At 43.2% G+C, this 23,898-nt stretch overlaps 1 protein-coding gene across 2 annotated transcripts in view; it reads right to left on the bottom strand.

Moving 5' to 3' along the window:
• Positions 1–4,644: 4,644 nt before the first annotated feature.
• The window catches only part of ATP2A2 (ATPase sarcoplasmic/endoplasmic reticulum Ca2+ transporting 2), a 40,733-nt gene continuing 21,479 nt past the window's right edge, over positions 4,645–23,898 (bottom strand). Inside the window, exons 7-21 of one of the 2 annotated variants that reach the window (XR_008208676.1) lie at positions 23,004–23,089; positions 21,676–22,140; positions 19,061–19,149; positions 17,234–17,336; positions 16,590–16,721; positions 16,380–16,502; positions 15,988–16,206; positions 14,336–14,671; positions 13,896–14,116; positions 12,920–13,122; positions 12,460–12,545; positions 11,881–12,014; positions 10,870–10,987; positions 9,192–10,752; positions 4,645–5,742 (exon numbers count right to left, since the gene is read on the bottom strand). Coding sequence is in view for 1 of the 2 variants with exons in the window: in XM_052691292.1 (XP_052547252.1) it covers positions 5,729–5,742; positions 10,632–10,752; positions 10,870–10,987; positions 11,881–12,014; positions 12,460–12,545; positions 12,920–13,122; positions 13,896–14,116; positions 14,336–14,671; positions 15,988–16,206; positions 16,380–16,502; positions 16,590–16,721; positions 17,234–17,336; positions 19,061–19,149; positions 21,676–22,140; positions 23,004–23,089 (2,450 nt within the window). In the remaining variant the exon portion in view is untranslated. The remainder of the gene's footprint in view (positions 5,743–9,191; positions 10,753–10,869; positions 10,988–11,880; positions 12,015–12,459; positions 12,546–12,919; positions 13,123–13,895; positions 14,117–14,335; positions 14,672–15,987; positions 16,207–16,379; positions 16,503–16,589; positions 16,722–17,233; positions 17,337–19,060; positions 19,150–21,675; positions 22,141–23,003; positions 23,090–23,898) is intronic. The other variant, XM_052691292.1, reaches the window with a different exon arrangement.

The raw sequence follows: 23,898 nt of genomic DNA, 5'->3' as shown, positions 1-23,898 counted from the left end.
CCTGCTGGATTCTGGTGTTGTTACTGATTGTTACAAAAGGAGATACGTTGGGGAGACAGTCTGTAATCTTTCCTCAGCTCCTCAGAACAGCTTTTAGTGTGTAGGAAGGAAGGGGAGTCCTGCTAACCTGTGTCTGTTCTGCAGGGGATGCTGTGCTGAAATCCAGCCAGTTCAGTGAGGCTGAAGGATTCTGTCAAGTGTTCACTGCCTTTACTGCAATGTTGGGCTGTAAGTAGTTTCAAGGACCTTCCACCCAGTGACACTCCAGCCTTGGAAATATCTGAGTTTTTGCAAAGGAAGTTTAACTCTTCCTCTGCTGCACTTTGTTTTCAGCTTTTGTTCTTGCTGCCTCCGTGGCCTGAAAAGAGTGAGCAGGAAACAGACTGCTTTCATCTGCCTTGGTGCCATCATCGGCCATCCATGCCGTGAATTCTGATGCTTCACACGATAAAAAGAGCATGTTTTATCTGCAGGAAGGGAAATGTTGCCTGGACTCTGCTCACTGCTGTTGGTCTCCCCTGCCCTGAGGGGAGGGATGAGTGTGAGTCCCATGTCCAGCCCTTAGTGCCCATCTTAGTGCCCACGCCGTGAGTACTGCCCGTTCACTGGGATGTCAGCCTGGGGAAATGAGTGGCCTGTGGGATGTTGGCAGTGGGGCTTTCATTGAGATGGAGTGTCTTGTGAGGGCTTTAAAGACAAATGCCAGTTGTCCAGGGGAGGAGAGGAGCTCTTAATCCTATTATGCTTTAAAACGATGGGAGAGCAGCTCTGTTTTGTGGAAGATTGGATGGTGTTCATGTTTCAGAGAACAACTGTCAGATAAAGGCCCTCCTGGTTAAAGGTGGGAACTAATGTGAGTGTGGAACCTGAGTAGGTGCAGGGAAGAGCTGCATGTTGAGCTGGTCTTACCAGCGCGGAGCTGAGTATATGCAGAAAGGCAGCATCACATGTGAGAGCAATTCCAGGAAGAAAAGAGAAGGGAATCTGTGCTCCAGGGTCAGCATCAGCTTGAAAAAGGACTTTTCCAGGATTTGAGGTGCTTGAATTTTATTTCAGCACAATTATTCAGCTCTTTCCTTCCATCCAGACAAAGGGAACATCTTGTTCCCCACTGCTGTAGCCAGCCAGCTGCAGCTCTGGCCTTTCTCTGCTACATGTGCTACTACAGCTCTCGTGCTGTGCAGCATGCACGTGCATCCTCCAGGCCAGTTTTGGCACATACAACTTTTTGCTCTTTTATTGCGGAATCTGATTGACTCAATGCTGCAAAATTGGTAGGAATGTCTGCAGTGTGGTTCTGTAATTGCGGAAGGCGGAAAACTTGTTAAAGCAGGTTCAAGGTGCTTTGGAAGCTCGGCCTTGTTTTCTGAGAGGCCAGCTACAGGCTGTGCACTGTCTGATGGATGGAGTCAATGCCATGGCAATTTCCTTCTGGTTTTCTTTTTGATCTGTGAAAGGTTTGGGAGATGTGTTCAAGAACAGCACGGGTTTTGGCAAGCAGTCTGTAATGAGTCAGTAATGTCTGACTGGGGCTGAGGCTGCAGCACCTGCCCGTTGTTCTGTGGGTGTGTGGCTGTTGTGTCATCAGCTCACCGAAGGTCCAAAGCCTGCATGGTGGGATGTCTGAGAAGAGGCTGACAGAGGCTCAGGCGCTGTGATGGTACAGGATTTGGTGTAACTTGTCTCCTGAGACAGACAGCATCCTCTGTGAAAGAGAGTCCACTGCAGTATGGTGGGATGAGGAAAATCAGCACAGAATTCTTGGGAGGAGTTCCATCATAACAGGGTCTGGTTTTGGCATGGCAGCCGTGCATCAGCCAGGCTGTGGGCAGTGGGTTTGATCCGCCAGCAGCAGGACACACCTGGATGAGCTCCCTGTGTGCCCGTGTTTCACCCAGTGAAGGTTATTCTCATACCTCAACGGCTGTGTCTGGACGAAGGCAGTGATAGGAGAAACTTTTATGTTATGAAATCTGTCTGGGGTGTCATGCCTCGCTGAATACAGGGGAGGGCAGGAATAAATGCAAGGCCGACACGCTTGGTGTTGTGCAATCGCAGCGTGCTGGAGCTGTGTGACTTGGTTACGAATGCATGAGCTGGTTGCAACTTGATTGTTAGCCTCCGATGTTATCTTACCCCAGTGGTAAAGCAGTGTTCTTTGCCTGCCTCTGTAGGAAAAATTGACACTGCCACCTGCAAAAATAGCATGGGTTTATAGCAGTCCAGGCTTATCAGTTTGTGGCTTTTGTTGTTGTTTCGGGGCGTTATTGCAGTGATTATGGTTGCCTCTCTGTCTTGCAGAGCTTGACACACCAGGTAGTTCCTGGAGGCTGACCGTTGTTCAGGAACAAAGCTGGGGAATTTTCCTTCTCCTGAAGCTGGTGAGTCAGCACAATCCGCTGGTGGGATGATGTGCAAGTGCAAATTGCACTGCCTCCACAAGACCTGATTATAGAAATAGAAATGGAAGTTTCTAGATGCTCTTGTGACACAGCACGTTTCTCTTAAGCTGCTCCAGGAGGCTGATGGGGTGACTCACCCACGTGAATACAGGTCCCACAGTCTCTGTTGAACAAGAGCAGGGACTTGGCCTTACCCATCAAATAGCCAGTGCCTGCTATGAGGTGCGAGAAGGCTTCCGTGCCCTTCCCAGCCTGGTGACTGCTGGTGCTCAGCAAAGTGGGCTGTGTTTGAAGTGGCATCTTTAAGCAGGAGTCTCTTGGTTCTGCTGCTGCTGGTCGGGCCGTTCAGGGCATTATGCTCTGCCACAGGCTGCTGAGGAGCACAGCCCCTCACCCCTGAGGTGAACTTGCGGAGCTCCTTCAGCAGGAGTAGAGCTAACCTACATCTTTCACGTCAGCCTCTGCTTGCTGCTCTTCATGCTGCCCCACTTCTCTCTGTGTTTTGTGCAGTGTCCTACAGTGTGGGCTTTGCAGAACCTCTGGTCTCAGCTGCAGCTTACTGCTAGTGAGGTGTGCGTGGATAGCCATTAGGTTTGCTCCCTATTTATTGTGCAGCTTTGCTGGGGGGCTAAATAAGCTGCAGCAGGCACAGGTTAGGTTACTGAGGAAAGGGGTTGGCCTGTGGTGGGGATTGCCTAAAGGGCAGCTGTGTCTGGTCAGGGATATATGGTGCTCCAACAGCGTTTACTGTAGAGCTCTTAAACTGTTGCAGGTGAATTGTTCCAGTAAAAGGTCTGCAGGAGCAGGAGAGGGGCTGCCTGCTTTCTTCTGCTGCTTCTGCAGGCTTGGCCTGGGGGTTTTCCTGAGGCTTTTTCCTCACCGAAGTTGTGAAGCAAATCTGCTCTCTCCTCTACCAAATGCTTTACTCAGTTCTCTCCCACGGCTGCGGAGGTGGGCGTGGGTTTTAATCTCACACAATTCAATTCACCTCAGGGTAAAAATGGGGCCATTTCTGCCCCGTGTGCTGTGTTTGATGCAATGTGTCTGTGATGCCTGAGAGCTGGGGGAGCTGGGGGCGCGGGCCCAGCCCTGCACTGCTGTAGGGCCAGGGTGTCACAGGGAGGTGAGGAGGGGGAAGGTGAAGCTGTTCATCTCAGCATCTCTTCCCCCATACTCTCATGTGTGAGCACTTAGCAGTGCACTGAGCTGCTCCGAGTTTTCTTTGCTTGTAGTCCACTTGGACTGGCTAAGCCTGCAGATTAAAAATGTTTAAAGAGTTTGGTCTTTGCAAAACTAGACTTCAGCTGCCTTTAGCTGATGGAATGAGCCTCATTTTTCTCATGCTTTCCTTAAAGCCAAGCTAGAGGTGTTGAGATGAGGTGCTTTCTTGCACCGTGGTGTGAGCAGATAATTTCAGCTGTTGAACTCAGGTGTCTGCGCACAGCTAACAGGCACGTGCCGCTGCCTTCCGGTGCTGTGAGGAGCAGAACAGCTTGCTGGGTTGTTTGGTGACAGCGCTGCGGTGCGTGCTGAAGCCAGCCCATAAATAAGGCAGAGGGAAGAGCTGTGGCTGCAGATAAGCACTGAGCGCTGCTCTCGGCTCTGACAGCTTTGGCCCAGAGCTTAGGAGCAGAGCTCAGCTCGCTTAGAGCAACACTACCATAGTAGGAAGCAGCCCAGGAAAGCAGTTCAGCGCCATGCATCAGCGCAGCACCCAGCATCATATAGTGGAGCTGAGCAGTGGAATTCAGCTTTAGTATTTTTAAACCTCACGCTGTTGTTTTTGAAGGGTCTCAGCCGTCACCTAATTTGGGTAACGCTGTGCTGCTACCACAGCCCAGAGTTTAAGAGGCATTACATTTAATTTAAAACACATTACTCGCTTTTGAAGTTGCTTATTTAGAGAGGCTCTGCCTGTACCCTCACTCCCCTCCTCTTACTCCAAACAAAACTTAGTTTATGAGATTTAGAGCAGAGCATCAGAGGACACTTGGCAGATGTAGTTTTTATCCCTTGAGTGCTTTAGTCTTGCTTAATGCTTAAGGAGGTCTGGGAGCCTGCGGGTGTGAGCAGGGTTTGGGAACAGAAAGAGCCCCGGTGCAGCTGAGTGCAGGCTGGCCAGTGCAGGATGGAGCAAGCACACAGGTGGTTCATCTTCCTTTGTCTGGGAAGAAGAAAAAGCCAAGCAGCTACGAAGCTCTGAAAGCATTTAGAAAACAGAAAAGGACAAAAAATGAACGTGTAATTGGGAAAGAAATGTTTATTTTCAGTTTATCAGAGGGATTTACAAACAATGGAGCATTTAAAAAAAAAAAAAGAGTGATCAAACTACTTGACAGTGTCCCTTAAACACACACACAAGCCCCTGGGCAGAGGAAATCACACCAGCGAGGAGGTCATAGTGCTGGAAGAGCAGCTGGCATCTGCATAGTTCTAGAAGGAAAGAGTGCAATGCTGTTGGTGTGAGTTTGTGCCATCCGGCATTAATGTCAGAGCAGCTGAAGGACGCACGCACGTACCTGCAGAACACAAAGTGCATCAAATAACACGCCAGGTATGTATTGTAGAATAAATTTATTTACCTGATACAAATGAAACTGGGTGTGATGCTTCTTACTGTCAGCATGGAAGTAGACAACTGATCTTATTTACAGCTTCTAAAGGTCATACATGCAGTTGTGGCAACTGGCTGAGTCGTTTGCTGCTGTCTAGATGAACGCATCACGATATTTTGTATTGCACCAACATCTGTCTCACTGCCTTAGATTTAAATAAGTTACATTACAGTGCAAAACAGGTCGATTTGCACGCGTGATAAAAAACCCAAAGTTATGAACTGGAGGCTCACAGTTTAACATTCAGCTGTAGTCTTGTCCATGAATTGTATAAATAGGATCGCATTGTACATCAGCTGTATAGAGCAGGATGTGTGATGATACAATACAGGTTTGTCCACAACCCAAGGCATGCATTATTCCGAAATCATACATTGTATAAACTGACATTTTACATACAGGAATATGGAAAATCGGCTGACAGCTCAGCGCTTCTCGTTCAGGGATAAACAAGCTCTTCTCCATGCAGCACAGAACCCAAACTTCTCTGGAGAGAGTTTCCAATTCTGTAAGCTATATTGCACGTTTGTACATCTGAAGTCCTACTGGTACCACACATTTCTTCCACAGAGAACACAATGAGCTTTGTTTTGAGGGAAAGCAAAGAATCTTTACACATGATACATGCAGCAGTTTTGGTAGATGTGTTGCTAAAAACACATGCACGCAACAAAACAACCTCACATTTCTGCAAAATTGTTTAGGAAGCGATTACTCCAGTATTGCTGAAAAGGAAAGAAAGAAAAGGTATCAGTTAATGAAAGGATGAATGCTAAGTACCGTTCTAAAAGCAAGACTAAGATCTACAGTGACAGAAGAAAGAATGTTAAGTCTGATAACCAACTGCTCTGTCATTGAAGGGACACTCTCAGGTTACTTGGTTCTGAAAGCTCGACTCAGCTCTCCTGAACGCAGCAGAGCCGCCTTTATCAGCAGCACAGGGCAGCACCCCCTGCCAAAGGCCGCAAAGGGAAGTCAGGGGCGCTTGGAGAGCTCCTGTGCTTCCCTGCCTCCGTCTCGCTTCACTTCTTACTTCCAAGTTCTCCCATTACCCAGTCGGAGCTTTTTTCTCCCCCAGTCTAAAAATACCTTCAAGGTGTTGTTTTTTTTTCCTCCCCCTAATTGAGACATTATATTGCAAATTCAGCCCAGGAGTGACCTAACAATGTCCCTCTTTCAAGCTTGGCAGCTCGTTCTGTGAAGCAGTAGGAAAGCTTTAAAGAAGTCATTAACTAAGCAGATTAATGTGTAGGCAAAGGGTAGAAGTACAACCCAGCTCCGGGCGTACTGCACCCCGCACCACAGCACCAGGTTGGCCTTGTGTCAGGAAGGAGGGTGTATCTGACTGCCTGGGACTGAATGCTGGCTCTTCAAAACTCTGCTTCAACACTAAAATTTAGGTTCTCCTGCTAGGATTTGAGAATGCATGATATTAATGTCATTAAGGATGTAAATAGCAGAGATTAGGGAAACAGTTAATGGTTAGAAGTGCAAAGAGGTAAACAAGACAGGTGCAAGAGACAGACAGGTTTGTATCAGTTTTACCTCCCTTCATCTCAGCGAATTCAACAGCCTTTAAGCAGCTACCAGATACATTCTGTGCATCAGCTGTGTTCTTGGAACTGTGACAGAGGACTGCTGTACTGCATTTTATCATCAGATTAAAAACTCATTTTCTTACCATTAGCTTTTTCCAGAATGGCCCCTTTACAACCACAAGCTTCGCAGCACTCTGACAGACTGGTGTGTATTTTTCTGCAGCTTCTTTCATACTGAGTTGGTGGGTTTTTTTTTGTTTTTTTTGTTTTTTTTTTTTTTGCAATAATGCTTTGGGCAAAAACCATGAACTAATTTCAGTGCCTGGGCAACAAAAAGGCACAGCTAGTTGTGGAGCTCTGAAGTGGGACTTGGAACCACTCACATGTGAAAGCCAAGAGAGCCCGGGGCACGGGGAAGATAAAAGCTTTTGTCTCCACACTGCTGACACATGACTGCAGCTGCCTGACCATCATCTTTGCTCTGATTTGGACCAGCCCACAGAACATTGAATTCAGGAGGAGCTGCTGTCATAGTAAAACCCACTGCTCCCCCAGCGCAGGCCTGTAGCCTTGATGCTCCGTGCACCATCAGTCACAATGGATACTAATCTCACACCCCCCCACAAAAAGAATGCACTAAGAATGCTACAGAATCCAGAAGACTGAGAGATGAAGCAGCTCAGTGAGATGAGAGCACAGGGAAACAAAAGGTAGGAAGTCACCTAAAAATAGAGTGAGATAAAACAGATACCTTTGTGGTTCTTCTACCTACATAAGTGCTTCTGTTATCACGCTCACAGGGCTCACACTGCACCAGGAGTTCCACTCCTGTCCCCAGGTGACCCCAGTACCGTGAGGAGGCCAGAAATACAGGACAAGGAGACTGAGCAAAAACTTCAGTTTTGAGATGCTGGCTACTAAATCTATGCTAAGTCCACGTCAGCCTGGCACCCATCTATGGCAGTGACACTGGGAAAGCACAAGTACTGAAAGCAGAGTGACACTGCTACTGAATGCATTAAGTGCCGATCACTGGGAAACCTGCTGCTCCAGCTCCACACGGAAATCCAGACAGGAGCAGGAGAAAGGCAAGAAAAAGAACAGGTAGATGAAGACAGCCCGAACAAGCTAGGAATATTCTAACAGAACTGGGCTCCTGAGGCTGCAGGTGCCATCAGAGGGACAAATGCCACGTTGACCCACCAGCTGCCCAGCTCTCAAAGGTAAACTCCAAGCAACAGAAGGCTCTAAATACAAGTGAGATACCCCGAGTTAATTGCTATGGGAGCTCTCAGTAAGCTTTGTCTTCGACACACAGCTGAGTGTGTAAGACAGAGATCCTGCAGAAGGTGTTGAAAGACCAAATTTCATTTCTCCAGCCATTTTCCCCTTCAGCTTCTCAGAGACAGGAAGAAAGGCATTAGGTAGCAGAATTCTCAGGAGCGTGGGCACCGTGCTGGGAGCACCTGCCAGTGTTCTTTAAAACAATGATGACAACACCTGTGATTTAGGATTCCTTCAGACCAAAATAGATGCATGTGACCTGTTGGTTTCCTGTTTCAGGAAATAGGCAAGCCTTACTGCTCATTCAATAGTGATACAGCACCTGACTGGTGCTGGCCTTATGGTAAAGCACAACATCCAGGTTCCTGCCACACTGAAGGGAGCATTCAAGGGAGATCAGTGCCTGCAGTCCTGCAGAACACCTATTTTATCAGGTCCGTGTCCCCAAGTCACTTCAGCATCAGTGAAAGGAAGTCAGTATTTCTACAAACAGCAAGTGTTTACAATGCAGTGGGATTTCAAACAGGTTCTGTGTATGTAGGGGTTAGCATGTATATTTGAAGGCCGAAACCTAAAGGATTAGCTGTGCTCACTGGATTCCAGCTGGCACCAGCAGAACATGGCTTTTAACTACCATTTTCCTCTGTGAGGAATAAGAAAGCTGTTTGAATTGGATTATTAAAGTCAAGCCAACACAAGATAACACAGCACCTGCTACTCCACAAAAGCACAGCGACCCCAGTACAATTTTCAAAGCCTATCCTGTTAAGCCAAGCCTGTTCTTTTGTCTGATCGTGTGACTGTGGTTCAAAGTGCTTCCAGGCTCTGGAAACAAGCTGTTTTTGCAAAGAGGAGCACCTGCACATCCAGCACTGGGATTAGCAATTAGAAGAGATGGGCCAATGATGGGCCAATCTGCTCTGAGGGGATTCCCACATTTCAGAGAAGGAAAAAGCTTAAGGATAAGCCAGCATTCGACCACAAGGGATCTGGACACTAAAAAACTCCTATAAACAGCTGTCACTGTCTTCAGTAAGAGGTTTATCCAGTTTTATCTCCAACTTAAGAGCAGAAGCTAAGATCACGGAGGTGCTAAGGCTTATCAGTGCTGCAGCGTAAGATCTAAAATATGCCAAAACAAAAGCAAGCCCTTTACCTTCAGAATCAATAAGCAGAGCTGCACACCATAAGGCAAGAGTCTAAAGTGGTGATAATAATGTAGCACAGCAGAATTTGACAAAACACAGCATGGGAATGAAGGAAATTACTATTTATTCTTCAACATGAATACAGTATACGCTATTTTACAGCAAGTCACCACTGGCATGGTGAAATGGAAGAGAAATACTCACTTTAGTCGATGAAAGTTGGAAGGCATTGGAGAAAAACACCACAGTTAGGACTGTTAATGACTTACACGTTGTTGGTACAGGACTGAATTTGAAAACATGCTTTAACATTTACCGTAATAATGAAGGTGGTTAGTGCCACATCAAATAAAAATAGTTCTATACAATATGTTCAATTTGGTCATGTGCTATTTACAGATTTTACAAAAAACACACACGAGCTTGTTACTTCAAGTCAGGCTAACAACAGGCCAGCAGAGCAACTCCATGTCCACGACGTATCATTAGTGCCCTAAGTGGACTCAATCCCATTTCTAGCTATGCAGTGCAAGTTATTTTTCCAGGTCTTATTACAAATCTTGACCTTAAAAAATGGTGGGGGAGAAACAATCTGACACATAAGGTATTAAAAAAAAAATAATAATAATCAACTGAAACCCTCTTTTGGAAATAAAACAGGTTGTGTCGGTTAAAAAGGCTTGGTTTAGATTGAAGTCGACCTCCCTATCCCTGCATCACGGGCAACGCTGGCAAAGCAAGGTCTCTCACAATAAAAATACAACAGACACTTAAATAAATAATCTTTTTAAAAAAACAAAAACCTGTGTGTGTTGAGTATGGAAGAACCCCAGCAGGCTGCACCTGGAATGGCATTTTCTGCACGAGCAAATCAGGCATACCTCATACAGAAACCGGTGTAAACAAGGACAGTCAAGAACCCAGAGCAAGGGAGCAGGAAGAGGGGAGACAAGAAGAAATGCTGACCAAGGCAGCAGCATCTCTACCCAGTGCAGAAAGTTTGGCTTATGAATAAAATAAAATCTGACCGTATGACAAATTAAGTCTGGATGACCATGCAGAAGACAAACAGTTACATGCTTTTGTTTTCTTTTTAGTTTTAGACGACACACATTCATTCCCTAAAATCTGCTGCCAATTTAGTTTGATAGCGTCCGCTGGCTCAAAAGAAATTTGTTTTTTTTACATGGTGAATGAACTATTGAACAGAACGCTGTACATGCTTTTCATCTACAAAAAAATATTTGCATAAAATAGTGTTAGTTCTCTGTACATGTCAATGGACACTTTAACTGTGTATAAAAGAGGAATATATTGCCCCCACTGAAGAAAAAGCAAAAAAAAAAACAACAACCAAAACCTAGAATATGAAACCTCCATCACCGGCAAATATGTTCATGTGAAAATTCAGCAGAAATAGACAGTTGCTCTAAACAATAAAAAAAATTGATTAAGTTAAACTTTTTCTTTGAATGTAAAACTGTCACCATGTCAGTCAAGACCAGAACATATCACTAAAGTTAGTGTCTGTGCTGTAAAGCCAGATAACCAAGGGCAGGGTAATGAACACAAAGGGCCAGGAAACTCCTTCGGTGCATGCTGACAAAGAACAGGGTTTGGTGGCAGGCCGCACACTATCTTTACCAGGTTCCAGGTAGTTACGGGCCACATATTTAAGTGTTTCATCCAGCAGAATGACAGGTAGTGAAATTTTCAGTACCATCAGCCACTGCGTCACATTTAAAGGCGTGATCTGGAAGATAATCTGAAAGAACAGCCGAGCATTACAGCTTTGCTTCACCTCGGCCCTTGCCTTAAGCTCCACACAAGGATCTCCCTCCATCTCTGAGCTCAGGGATGGACGCAAGACAGAAGCACTCACCGGCAGCGGTTCCACATAGAGGATGAGGAAGTGGAGTGACATGGACAAGCAGATGGCTCCCACCAGCCAGATATTCTCCCACGGGGGCATCCTCATTAGGGACTGATTTTCTGACAGACTGCAAAAGAAACACGGTTCACGTGTGTACATACAAGGCACCAAAGGAAATTCAGTCCATCAGTGACAGCTGTAAAGGAAGCAGCGTGGCAAGTCCAGCTTATCCGAGTCACCACGGAAAGGAGGACACCAGATTTTAAGTAGGTTACAACTCTGATCCTGGAAATGCTGGGTACAACAGCACATGACAGCCTTCCTGCCTATCCAGTTGTTCCCTCAAAGCTCAGTTAAAGACTGCACATACTGAGGGTCAGATCTTTGCACCTTTGTAATGCTTATTCTTAAAATCTGCTTTCCAGATTCAGTCTGCATCTAGGCTATGCTGCAGAAGAGCCTGAGATCCAGAACATCCAATGTAGATCAGTGTCTTATTATGTAGGACTACTGCAGTACGCTTGTATTTAGTTTGTTTTTAAAATTAACTGACCTCTAAGCTATTTGAAGAAATATACCCTTGACACTGTGCTATTTAGTGGTTTCCATTTATAATCTAACATTAATTGGCTAAACCCACACTCCCTTAGGGCAGGAAAAGTTATTTTCCATATCTTCAATATTCTTATTTTAGTTCTCCTTGGTATCACTTAATACCAACATAGGAGGGATAATCTGATTGATTAATCTTAAGATTAAAAATAATGGAAAATATTTCAGCTGCTCATGCTTACTAAAATGCCAGAATGAACTGGCAGGCTTAACAATATACCTTAAGATAAGAGGTCTCAAGTGTTATCTGGGAGAGTCAGTTTGTTTGCACTACCAGGATTGGAAAGAAAACATGACTCAATATTTACCAGTTGAGCAGTCCAGAAACTAAGAGAGCTGGGCTACACAGAAGGTACAACTTCAGATAAGCTATGCAAAAGCTTTCCTTCTTGATTTGGAGATACAAACCTGTTGAGGGCATTGCACATCTCTATGGTGACAAGTACAGAAAGAGCCATTGTCATTGGATACGGAGACTCAAAAACCACACAGTCGACACCAGAGAAGTCTGGGTTGTCCTCTTTGCACTGCAGAAAGTGACTCTGAAACAGGACAATGGGAACTCATTTCTACTGCTTAACTTTCAGAATGTAGAACAGGCTCAGGAAGTCAGCAGTATTAAGAAAACTTTCTAATACGAATCCTGCAAGCGCTGAAGTACAGGAGCAGTGTCTCATATGACACTAAAAGCAAAAAAAAAAGCCCCAATGCTGTTCAACAGCATTAGAAATGTTCCTGTTAGTCTCTACTCACAGGACATCACTTGGCCCTTGAGATGCTTCACAAGTTTAGGCACACCAACCTTCAGCTCGATATTAAGACTAACGCAACAACAAAGCCTGAACATGAATCAAGTTTGAAAAAAAAGCCATTACACAAAACCTCTTTACACAATACTGCGTTTCTCTACAGTCCTTTCAAGTAGAAATTATAAGTGTCCTTTCCCTCCCACCTCACCCCCTCCAAGAAGTGAAACAGAGTGCATACCAGCTGGTAAAAGGTAACTCTTGGACCACCATCAGCAGCAATAAACCACCAAGCAGCAGCACCCACTGTGGCAGCACCAACGTAACCTTAAGGACAACAAAGTGCTTTTTTCAGTGCTACGAATCCCATTAAAAGATCTCACTTGTCAAAAAATCAAAAGGTTCTGATGAAGCAGTAAATGTCAGGCTTACGTCACACAACTATGGCTTTTTGTGCCTCTGCTGTTACCAACAGAAAGAAAAAGCACTACTTCCACCATTCTATCACAGCACCACATGCAAATACACAAAAAAATGAACGTTTGCTTTGCAAACAAAACCAATTCCATGGAATATCTATCGCTAGCTTTCAAGACTTGAGCATAAAAGATAAGGTGCTGTTTTCAAAGAGGATCACAAAAAAAAGAAAGTCTACATGCTTTAGTTTCCTTCAGAAAAACCAAGCAGCTCTGACCACTTACATCCAATCGCCAGGTAACGGAAGAAGAGCCACCCACTGATCAGTGGCTCCTTGGGGTTGCGGGGTGGTTTGTTCATGATATCCAGATCAGGAGGATTGAAGCCCAGAGCAGTAGCAGGGAGCCCATCTGTCACAAGGTTCACCCATAACAGCTGGACAGGAATCAGAGCTTCAGGAAAACCCAGGGCAGCTGTCAAGAAGATGCTACAAGAAAACCAAGCAGTTATGTAAGCTTACAAGCCACTGCCTACAAAACAAGCTTCTGCAGAGATCATGTTATTACAGCTCAAATGACTAAGCTCGATTCAGCTGGATTTCCATCAGCATCTCCAGAAAAGTACTGGGCATTTAACTTCCACAGCTCCAAGAACACAAAGAGGGCCTGCAGCAAAAGCCACACAAAGGACAGCTCCAAAGCTTACAAGAAAAACAGGGCAAGTGAAACATTGTATTGTGTTTGGCTCTCGGAGAAGGTAGGCTTTGATATAAGAAACTGTTAGGGGACCAATATCTGCATTCTGTTACCAGAAATGTATTCTGTGGCACTGAGGCAACACTCCTCCCCAACATGAGACACCTTCCTCTGAAACTTGAGGTTGAAGTTACGGAAACATTTAAGTTACACACGTGGCAAAGTTATAGGAAACAACAAATCTTCTTTTGAGAAGTATTACTTTCCAATTTTTAAAATTAAGTTTCACAAAGATGCACTTCAAACACAGAAATAACCGTACAGCACTTGGTCACCTACTGAGCTAGAACATTATATGCAACTCTATGCTTATGTTTTTTCAATATACTACAATTCTCCAGAAAATATTAGGGACCTCAGAAGTATGCAGACTCCACTGTACAGTCACAGTGAGCCACCGCCTGGACAGCCTGTTTCTCTGGTTTTGGTGAGAAATACCAGAATGAGTAAGGAAAGACAAATCCATCATCACTACTCCAGTCCAAAAAAAACACGCTGAACTTACCAAACAACTTCTCCAACATTGGAAGAAATCAAGTAACGGATGAACTGCTTCATGTTGTTGTAAATTGCACGTCCTTCTTCCACAGCAGCTACAATAGTCGAAAAGTTATCATCTGCTAAAACCATTTCAGAAGCAGTTTTAGCCACTGCAGTACCAGAGCCCATAGCAATTCCAATTTCTGCTTTCTTCAACGCAGGGGCATCATTGACACCATCACCAGTCTAGAACAAGAAGTTCAGAGAAAATATTTACTTGCACACAGGACAGGAATTTGACATCATGTATCCTGGATCTCTAAACATCACTTAAGGGCAGAACCATTCTGAGACAGAAATCAGGAAAAAGCAGAATATCAGAAGGAGGCACGAGTTTGCCATGGTGAAATCTGGGTTCAAGAACATCACTGCCTTTCAAACCACGTGAAAAGTGCCATGACTCACCATAGCTGTAATCTCGTCAAAAGATTGAAGGAACTCAACAATTTTCGATTTGTGAGAAGGCTCCACGCGGGCGAAGCAGCGCGCATGGTGGCAAGCATCTCTCTGGGCAGCGAGTGAGAGCTCGTCGAATTCACGGCCAGTGAAAGCTTTGGTAGAAACATCTTCATCTTCCACAAAGATGCCGATGCGTCGGCAAATGGCCACTGCTGTGCCTTTATTGTCACCGGTTATCATAATCACTCTAATGCCAGCTTGCTTACACAGCTTTATAGAGGAAGCTACTTCAATTCTTGGGGGATCCAGCATTCCCACGCAGCCCACAAAGGTCAGATTGGTCTGAAACAACACACCACTGAGTTTCAGCACAAAATCCTGTAGACTTTTCATCTGACATTACCAAAATAATCATGTCTGTTCAGCATGGGAGTAACATCTCAGCACAGTGACCTCAGTGTTTGCTCCCAGTCCACCATACCCTGTGATTTTACACTGAACATTCACACACTGAAGCCTATATCATCCTGACATTCAGTAAAAGCCAGTGTGTTACACGTGATGTAACCAGTCAAAGTCCTTCCAAGTCACTTCTGAGAGGTTCTGCTTCACCCTACTAAATTTTCACAGCACTTTAGCACTGACAATGAATCCAAACAGTGGGAGAAGAACTGAAAGGTCACATCGACAAGCAGATTAATAAGAGAAGGTAATGTAGCAGTTGATGTTTTTGGAATCACAATGCTGCATGAGGGGTCTAAAAAAAGACACAGTTAATTCCTGAAGTACAACCACACACTGCAATGACAATCTGTAGTTCCAAATCTTGCTTCAAATATGCTCTTTTAGTTATCTAGAGCACGATCTAATTGTCAATCATGCAGATTCCACTTGCAAACAGTCAACTTTCTTGTTATCGGTTCAAGAGCACAGTGCCCAAGACAAAACTCATGCAACTGCTGTCATTCCCCTGCCACCCACCCACTCCAAGTCCCAGTTGCAGGTTCCATTGGAAAATTACAGTAGCCAGGGTAATAACAGAGCTTTTGCAGCTGACAGTATGGAGGAGGGGAAGTAAACCTGATCCTCAGAGCACAAAATGGCAGTTCGGTTCCCCCACAAAATCCCCAAAGGGGTCTTTTGCAGTTGAGCAATGTCAAACTCAGAAACTTTAAAGCTGAAACCACAACATGGTTCTTAGAAGACTTTTCAAGACTCAGCCTCTGCAATTACAGTGCTACGACCTTAAGAACTGTATGTGTACATGCAAAACAGCACAACTTGCAGGTGGCAGCATAGCTGGTTTCTTACATTTGTAGCTTGGCAGCAGCACATACAACCAGCAACCAAGAACCAAGTGTTTTTTCATTTAAACCTCAAATAAGCTAGGGGAACAAATTAGGAGGTGGAGGCAATTATCATAAACCATGGAATATTTCTGAATTTTATCCTCTGAATTTCTTCAGAGCCACATACAGTCTTCTCTCAAACTGACAATTTCCTCTACAGATGTGGCTAACCATTTTCTGGCATCAAAAACATCTCGTAAGACAAAAATCTCAGCCATAACTTCCTCAAGAAACAATAAAACAAAGAGTCACCATTCTCCACTTTAGGAGAGGGAGAAGTGTTATAAACAGTCCTTTACTAAAACTTACCTCATAGTTAATGAAGTTTGAGGAGTCCTCAAGATTCATTTCTTCTTTCCTAGGAGGATTGTCATGGGTTGCCAGAGCCAAACAACGCAGTGTGTCTCTACCAGTTCCCCACTCTCTAATAACAGACATTATTTTCTGCTTGATCCCTGAGGATAATGGTATCTTAGCATTCCCAACACGGACGTGTGTACATCTATCGATTACACCTTCAGGAGCACCCTTGCAGAGGCAAAACAAGGAAAGAAAGCCTTAGTTTAATAAATCCAACACAACATTTGCTCAAATTACTGAAGTTTTTCCATTTTCAAGCTGAAATGATTTCTGTCACAACGTTTAGTGTTACGTCACCTTTGCAGCCACCCTCCAGCTGCACTTGCCCAGCACAAACCCACCTTAACAAACATCTTGCTCATGGACGTGCGGCTCGGTTTGTTGGGTGTGCAATAGACAGACATCGATTTTCTGTCTCTTGAGAATTCCAGTGTGAATTCCTTCTTCATAAGTTGTTTTATCACCTTGTAAAAAGAGCAGCATAGCAATACATTTAGGCAATACATATTACAAAACTCACTCCCTGGTGAATTCCAGATATGGGTACTGACCGAGTTGCAAGCATTTGCACGTTCAATTCGAGAAAGTCCTTTCAGGTCTGTGTCAAATACATTCATCTTTTCAACCAGACAGGTAAGTGCTGTTTCTGTGGCTTCCCCAACTTTTTCGTATACTCCCTTAGCCTTTAGATAACACAGAGCAAACAAAAATACAGGAGATTATTTTAAGCCTCAATCAGAATCTACCAGAGACAAAGTTTAAGTTTCACAGCTGGGAAAAAACCAACCTTACTATAGCTCACAAAACAAGCAGAACTACGTTTAAAAAGCAACCCTGAAGTGCAATTTGTAGAATATTTCCAGATTTTCCTCTTAATATGAGCTGAGAAGGATGTTAGTATTTTATTAAGCATTTAAGTCATTACATAGCAAACTTGAGGAGGTGAGGTAAAGCAACAAAGTGGCAGAGCACCATACATTATAAGGGAGCTCCAAGTTCCAGATTACGCTTACTGCCTGGCTTAAGCTTTCCTGGTGTTCAAGGAACAAGCCATTCCCTGAATTAATACTTAAGAGGCCCTAAATACCATTCCTTGAATAGAAGGGGATTTACCACTGAAAGGCATTACACAGACAGATGAGAACAAACACCTATCCTCATTCTCACTCTCCCCTGTCCCAGGATATGTACTTACCTCATTGTAATCCAAGGAGGAATCATTACAGAGCGCACAGATCGTTGCCAGTTCCACAAGGCCATCATATTGACTGCATTTAATAAGTTTGTCATCTTTATGCCTTTCCAAAGGAAAAAAAAAAAGTAGGAAATTGTGTTTGTTATTTAGCAGCAGCATTTCATTCTTTTTCCCCCTCTTTAAGCCCTCACTGTATTGTCATTTAGTACTGTGCTTAGTAATTAAGGACTCGGAACTATAGAGTTGACCAGGGAATCCAAATACCCTTCAGGAGAACATGGTATCAATAGAAATACCTTAGAAAAGCACATTTGATCTGCAAAATCTGAATTTTAGATCCGACATCACAGAACATGATTACTGATGGAATTACAACCTGAACTGCAAAACCTAACTTCCTCTGGTGGCCGTCATTCAGCAACAAGACACACAAAAAGCTTGGTGATAGCAGAATATGGAAATTAAATTAAATTAAAAAAAGCAACTTCTCTGCTTTCACATTTAGAAAGAGATGGATAATAAATGAATTTGTTTTCTCAAACAACAGCACACTTATGGTTCTTTTATGCTTACTCTACAAAAGAATCCAGTGCTGTTATTTTTTTCTACTACCAAAACCAGCAAACCACAGTTCTCATGCAACACCTCTCATTGAAACCCTCAAGGAGAAGAAAAGTGTCTGATAATAGAAAAAAGTGGATGACTACCCCCTAAGAGTGCTTAACATTGCCTATGACATCTGATTATGTAAGCTTTTGTTCAGCCTCTTGTAGTACTGCAAATGAATTTCAGCGTTGCATAATACAGCCTACAAACAAAATGCATCTTTCAAAACCATTTTGGCCTTTAAAGTCCCATTTTGCATCCAATCCTACAGCCACAAGGAGAATTCAGTAGCTTCAAGCTCTTAACTCTTTTACTTGGTATGAGAACCCAGCTACCCACCATGCCAAAAAATAACTTGTGGTGGTGAATTTCCCTTTCACAGGGTGTTCTTTAAGTACACAAATGCAATGCTCTTAACGCCCTTGTCCACAGCCCCAGTCCCAGCAATTGAAAACAGAAAATTAACATACACCAATGTCTTCTTGTAATCAGCATCTGCCACCTCAATGAATTGTATTATTTTACTTACCCACAGTTTTTGAGAGACCAGTTAAAGCACAACAGCTAGATGTCTTACAAGATCTAGAATGTCACCTTGTCTAATTCTGTCTACTGAAATGACAGCATAAGCTTTTGACAGCAATTAGCTTTGAAACAAAAAAAGATTTGGGGAATTAAGATTTCCAGCTGCCGAGAACATTATGGTCTTAACTGCTATGAAAATTAAAGAGAGATAATTGCTACTGAGATTGGTGGAGACTGCACCAAGTCAGAGGCCTGTATCTGAAATTCCACAAGCTTGAGATGCTTAAAAATAATTGAATCCAATTCCACTTCACACATAGAAGACTTCTGTTAAACTGAGGGGACAAAATTAAAAACATTACAGACTGGCCAAACAAAAGGAGCAGTAAGAACCAACGGAGAGGCCTGCCTTCCAAAAGCAGAACCCTAAGGACCCTCAAAGTTGTCTCGGCCTACCTCTAACTCCTTCTTAGAAATGGAAAGCTGCAATATTGGAGTATATAAAAGTTTCATGAAGGTTCACTTTCCTAGAATTTAGCTGCATTTTACTGCTAATTATGTTTCCCCAACCCTTCAGCAGGGATTCTCACTGCTTGAGCTTCCATGTATTAACAAATATTCTATGCCTCAACTTTCCAGGTCTAAAGCAATAGCCAATGAATAAACAGACAAATATTTAACTTCAGCAACACTTACACTTCTCCCATGGGAGCGTACGTCGAACCAGTTACAGTAAATTCATTCAGGGAACAGCTATCTCCTTCCACTTTGTCCAGGATAAACATCTGCAATTAGAGTAAGAGGCATTATTGCCTTTCAGCAGTCATTAATACACAAGATTTAAAAAGGCCTGAAGCAAGCAGGTACAAGAAACAACTCTGTGTTCAATATGCAAACTAGACAAAACCAGACTTAGATCCTACGTGTATGTGAACATCCCTATCCCTAATGCACAGAGATCAGCACTTCTGCCTAACAGATCGTATTTGAGAAGTGAATGGAGGCACAAGGAGACCAAAAAGTTGAAAACCAGATGCTGTGTACACTCAGTATCGACTGATAATTAAGCTCATCATCCTGGCCATGCCTCCTAGGCCTCAAACTTGCGAGTTAATTCTTATACATACGTTTAAAAGAGTTCCAGTCAAAAGCAGCGCAGGACAGCTTGGAAATTCTTGCCACAGCAAAAACACAAAGCATCTACAGATAGCAGAAGCTTTCAGAGGTAGAAGCCAAGAGCTGAAATACAGTGAGTTTCCCTTAATACCACTGAAAACATTTTCCATCCTGGTTCTTGCTAAGTCCTTTAATACCCAGTGCACTGATAGATGTGAAACATTCAGACAGCTCGAGTGCCCAGGAGCACAGGCAGAAGTTATCTTCAAATGAATACACTGACTGAAAGGATGCATCCGTACTCTGAGCTGCAGGCAGACTCAAACCTGGGCAAGCGAAGATAAAAACATGCTGGTACTCTACCAGGTCTAGCTGGAGTGGCAGCAGAGATAAAATACACACCTCCATACAGTTTCTTACTGGCTTTCTGGTATGAGCCATTTTGCCAAACCATACTTGAGCACCACCTCGCTTTGCCCTCGTTACCTTGCCTTATTTTTTAGGGATGCATTTTTGCAAAACACAGCTTAACATTTAGCTGATGCACACGTGGTCTTCATCAATGTCTGGAGTCCTCACACTCTTTCAAGTCATTTTAAAAACCAAAAACTCAATAAGCTGATGATTTAAGAGGCCACAAGGCAGAATAACTGCATTCCTGCCTGACAGGACAGGTGAGGACATGAAAACAAGACCTCAAATCTCCTTTCCCTTCTGACTGAAGTATTTAGGATATTATTTAACATCACAAAAAACAAAACTGCAAAGTGAGTTACTACTGTCAAAATTCTTCTTCACAACTTAGACAAGCCAACTGCTTCAAGAGAAACCATGAATCCACGTACTGCCTACAGGTTACTGGGATTTGGCCATGTTTTGCAAAACTTCACAATTAAGTTCAACTTGAGACAGCTACAGAATAACGAGGATCCAACAAGTAGCAAGGCACAAGAACTGGAGTATTCAGCCCTCCGAATGTAAGGAGCAGTGCATTTGCAGCTTTTAAGTAAACACATCTGAAGGATCGTAACTGATGAGTTTACCATGAAGCCTTCTGCTTTTGGCATCTTCCTTTTTGGCAGCATTCATTTGGTGATAAAAAAACCTCCGCAAAGACTAGGGCAGTTATGCAACTCTACTGCAAGTAACCTCCTCTGGAATACTGATGAGCAGCTGCTTTGTGTTTCCTAGGTATAAATACTAAAATACTTAAGCAAGTAGAACAAGTCATCTGCCAGTTAAAAAGAAGAAGCCAACAATCACATGAGAATAAATTCAGACTTGCCAAAGACACCAGTCTGTAACGCTCAATGTTTATGCATTTGGAATTCTAACCCCATGTAATAACTCTGACCAAACATTTGATACCAGTTGCTATGTTGCTGAACATCCACAATTATTAAAAGAACAGTGTTTCCTCCATAAAATTCTTGTTAAGAGTATCAAGTATGTGGGATGCACAGAAAATGGGAACAGAACATGCATGTCATGAAGTGAGTAGCTACAAAAGCTACAAAAGCTGCAAAAACCCTGAACTAATCGGCACAAGAAGGAATACTTGGGAGAAAGGGAAGTGGGCACACCAGCATTATGCTAACATAAAAACATGCCATACACTGAATATGGCCATGGCAATGCAGATGATGGCATCACTTGCAGTGCCAAGATTAACCAGACAACACTGCATGTTGAGAAACAAAGCACATCAGAGCAATAGTGGCTAGAGAAGGTAACCAAAGGAAGGTGGGAATGTTCAGTAGTGAAAATACCTCAGACTATCCAAGTTTCTGCCAGCAAGGCTTTAGCTTTTTCTTGACATCTTCGTACATAGATACATGTTTTTATGCTTACAACATACCCCACCCCATCTTTCTGAAACAGGACAAACCAGAGTAAATCGTCACCAGGAGGCTGAACTGCTCACAGCCAGCCAATGGAAAGCTGCTTGCAAACAACTGTCCCTTACACTAAATGGGGGTGCAGCTATTTTTGGCCATGACTAAGTAAGGGAAGGAAATAAAAGCCTTCAGTCCTCTACACTGGAAATCTGACATCAACGTAGAAGCTTATCTTAGGAAAATAAAGGCAGATTTTGATGATATGAGAACCAAAGACCTCACCATCAGAAGAATTCAAGTAACGCTGACTATTCAGAGTAGCTGAAGAGAAAAAACGAGCGAGTCATTTCAACGTACCCTGCAGACTGACATCTGATTGGTGGTCAGAGTACCAGTCTTGTCAGAACAAATAACTGAGGTACAACCCAAGGTTTCCACGGAGGGAAGGCTTCTAACAATTGCATTCTTCTTGGCCATTCTGCGGGTTCCAAGAGCCAAGCAGGTGGTAATAACAGCAGGCAGGCCCTCAGGAATAGCAGCAACAGCAAGAGCAACAGCAATCTTAAAGTAATAGATAGCACCTCGAATCCAGGAGCCACCATGAACCGGATCATTGAAGTGACCGATGTTTATTATCCAAACAGCGATGCAGATCAGTGAGATGACTTTAGACAGCTGCTCTCCAAACTCATCCAGCTTTTGTTGGAGTGGGGTTCTCTCTTGTTCAGTAGCCACCATCTCATCACGAATTTTGCCAATCTCGGTGTTGACTCCTGTTGCAATTACCACTCCCATAGCTTTACCAGCAGCAATGTTGGTACCCTGATGTAAATGAAAGAGAAGAAAAGCTTGCAGTCAAATGGCAAACAGCAATGTTTACGAGGGCAGACTAGAGAGGTTGTGTTTCAGTTCAGTTGTGAAAGAGGGGAGCAGGAAGAATGACATTCCCCCAGTATACACAACAGAAAACTCCAGTGTAGGATTTCTATTTAAAAAAATTAGGGTCGATATGAACAAACATTGATCTATTATAAGTAGTGTAAACAAATCCATCTGCTGGTAAGTACTGGCATCTTAAGAGCTTTTGTTTGTTTTAATCTGGCAAAACACAATCCTAATAATGTTATTTACTGTAATACATGTGTTCTGTGGGACCCTGTGTGTGAACATTTAAGATGAGTAAGAACAGTTTGGCTTTCTGCAATGAGTTCATCAACAATAAGAATTGTTATTTCAATATCTGAAAGGCATTCAACCACTTCCTCGGAACAAATTTCAATCAACAGTTTCTTTCCCTAATAACAAGCTAGTTCTCAACTTCAGCTACACAACAGCACAGTTTAGGTGAGCATTATTATCACTCTTAAGAACAGGTACTTTATAAAAGTAGTTTAGGAGTCCCTTAAAGCGTATGTCCTTCAGTATATTTCTAGTGAAGGACAAAAGTTACTTTCCTCATATAAACTGGCCTCAACAACCCTCCCTAAGGACAGCTTTTATTAGAAGCCACTTCTAATCTTTATTTCATTCAGTTTGATGCGCATGGAGACATGCATACAGATGTGCACAGAGAACAGAGCAAGAAGTCCCACAGCCTTTAGATGCACACCTTGAGTTCTCCTTGCTTTAGTTTACCACCTTCTGTATTACTTCTACTACGTTTTAAACTTGCACAGAAAACTTACAGAAAAAAGCATGTTCTTCTTGTCTTGGTTTACAGCACGAGGATCTGGGACAGGATCAGTGTGCTTAATAACAGACACAGATTCACCTAAAGGGAAGGCAACAGTCTTAAGAGATTACACATATACCATTTAAATTCTGTAAGGAATCAAAAGTCAATCTAAACATTCTTACAATGTCCAACTGCTTTCTTCTAATGATATGGACTGCTTAAGTGAAACAGGAAATGATTAACAACTGTATTTTATTGAAAATTAGATAGGATGTAAGTAACCATTTTATATGTTTAGGCTCAACAAAGCACATATCGTATCCCTTACAAGGGACATCAGCAGCAGATGATTCACTGAGCACTTTAAAGCAGCAGGAACCAGTGCATGAAGGATGACCTCTCATCCTTACTTCACAAACAAGTTTCTACTTCAGCGTTGTTCTGTGTGCTTCTCACACAGCCACAAGCTTTTCTGTTCTCTATGTATTGAGTTATGTTCTCATTTAAATAATTACAATAGTAGTTATGTATTCATTGCCAGACTAAGATTTTTATTCTTATTTTTTCAACAACAGATGCATCTCAGTCACTTCCTTTAGATGCAAGTCTTCAGAAACCTCTTCCATTAACGCCTTCAGTGCATCATTTCTCATGCACATGGCATACAGTAAAAAAAAAAAGTTTCTTTTCAGTAAAAGCAGATGCCAATTACTACCCATCAGATTTCAGAAGGGTGGAAACTCAGTGACTGATGCACTACTTTTTTGTAAGAAAATGCAGGCACTCCATACTTATGTTAAATATAAGCAAGCTTGATCACTGTTACACCAGTCAAGATCCATAGTAAGAAAATGTGCAGCCTGTTTCAAGACAGATCAAGAATATTTTTTTGGGATGAATAATGT

The sequence above is a fragment of the Tympanuchus pallidicinctus genome, unplaced genomic scaffold (assembly GCF_026119805.1).
Source record: "Tympanuchus pallidicinctus isolate F22 unplaced genomic scaffold, pur_lepc_1.0 scaffold28, whole genome shotgun sequence".
Classification (NCBI taxonomy): Eukaryota; Metazoa; Chordata; class Aves; order Galliformes; family Phasianidae; genus Tympanuchus; species Tympanuchus pallidicinctus.
Note: the sequence above shows the minus strand (reverse complement) of the source record. Positions and strands in the feature narration are given on the sequence as shown.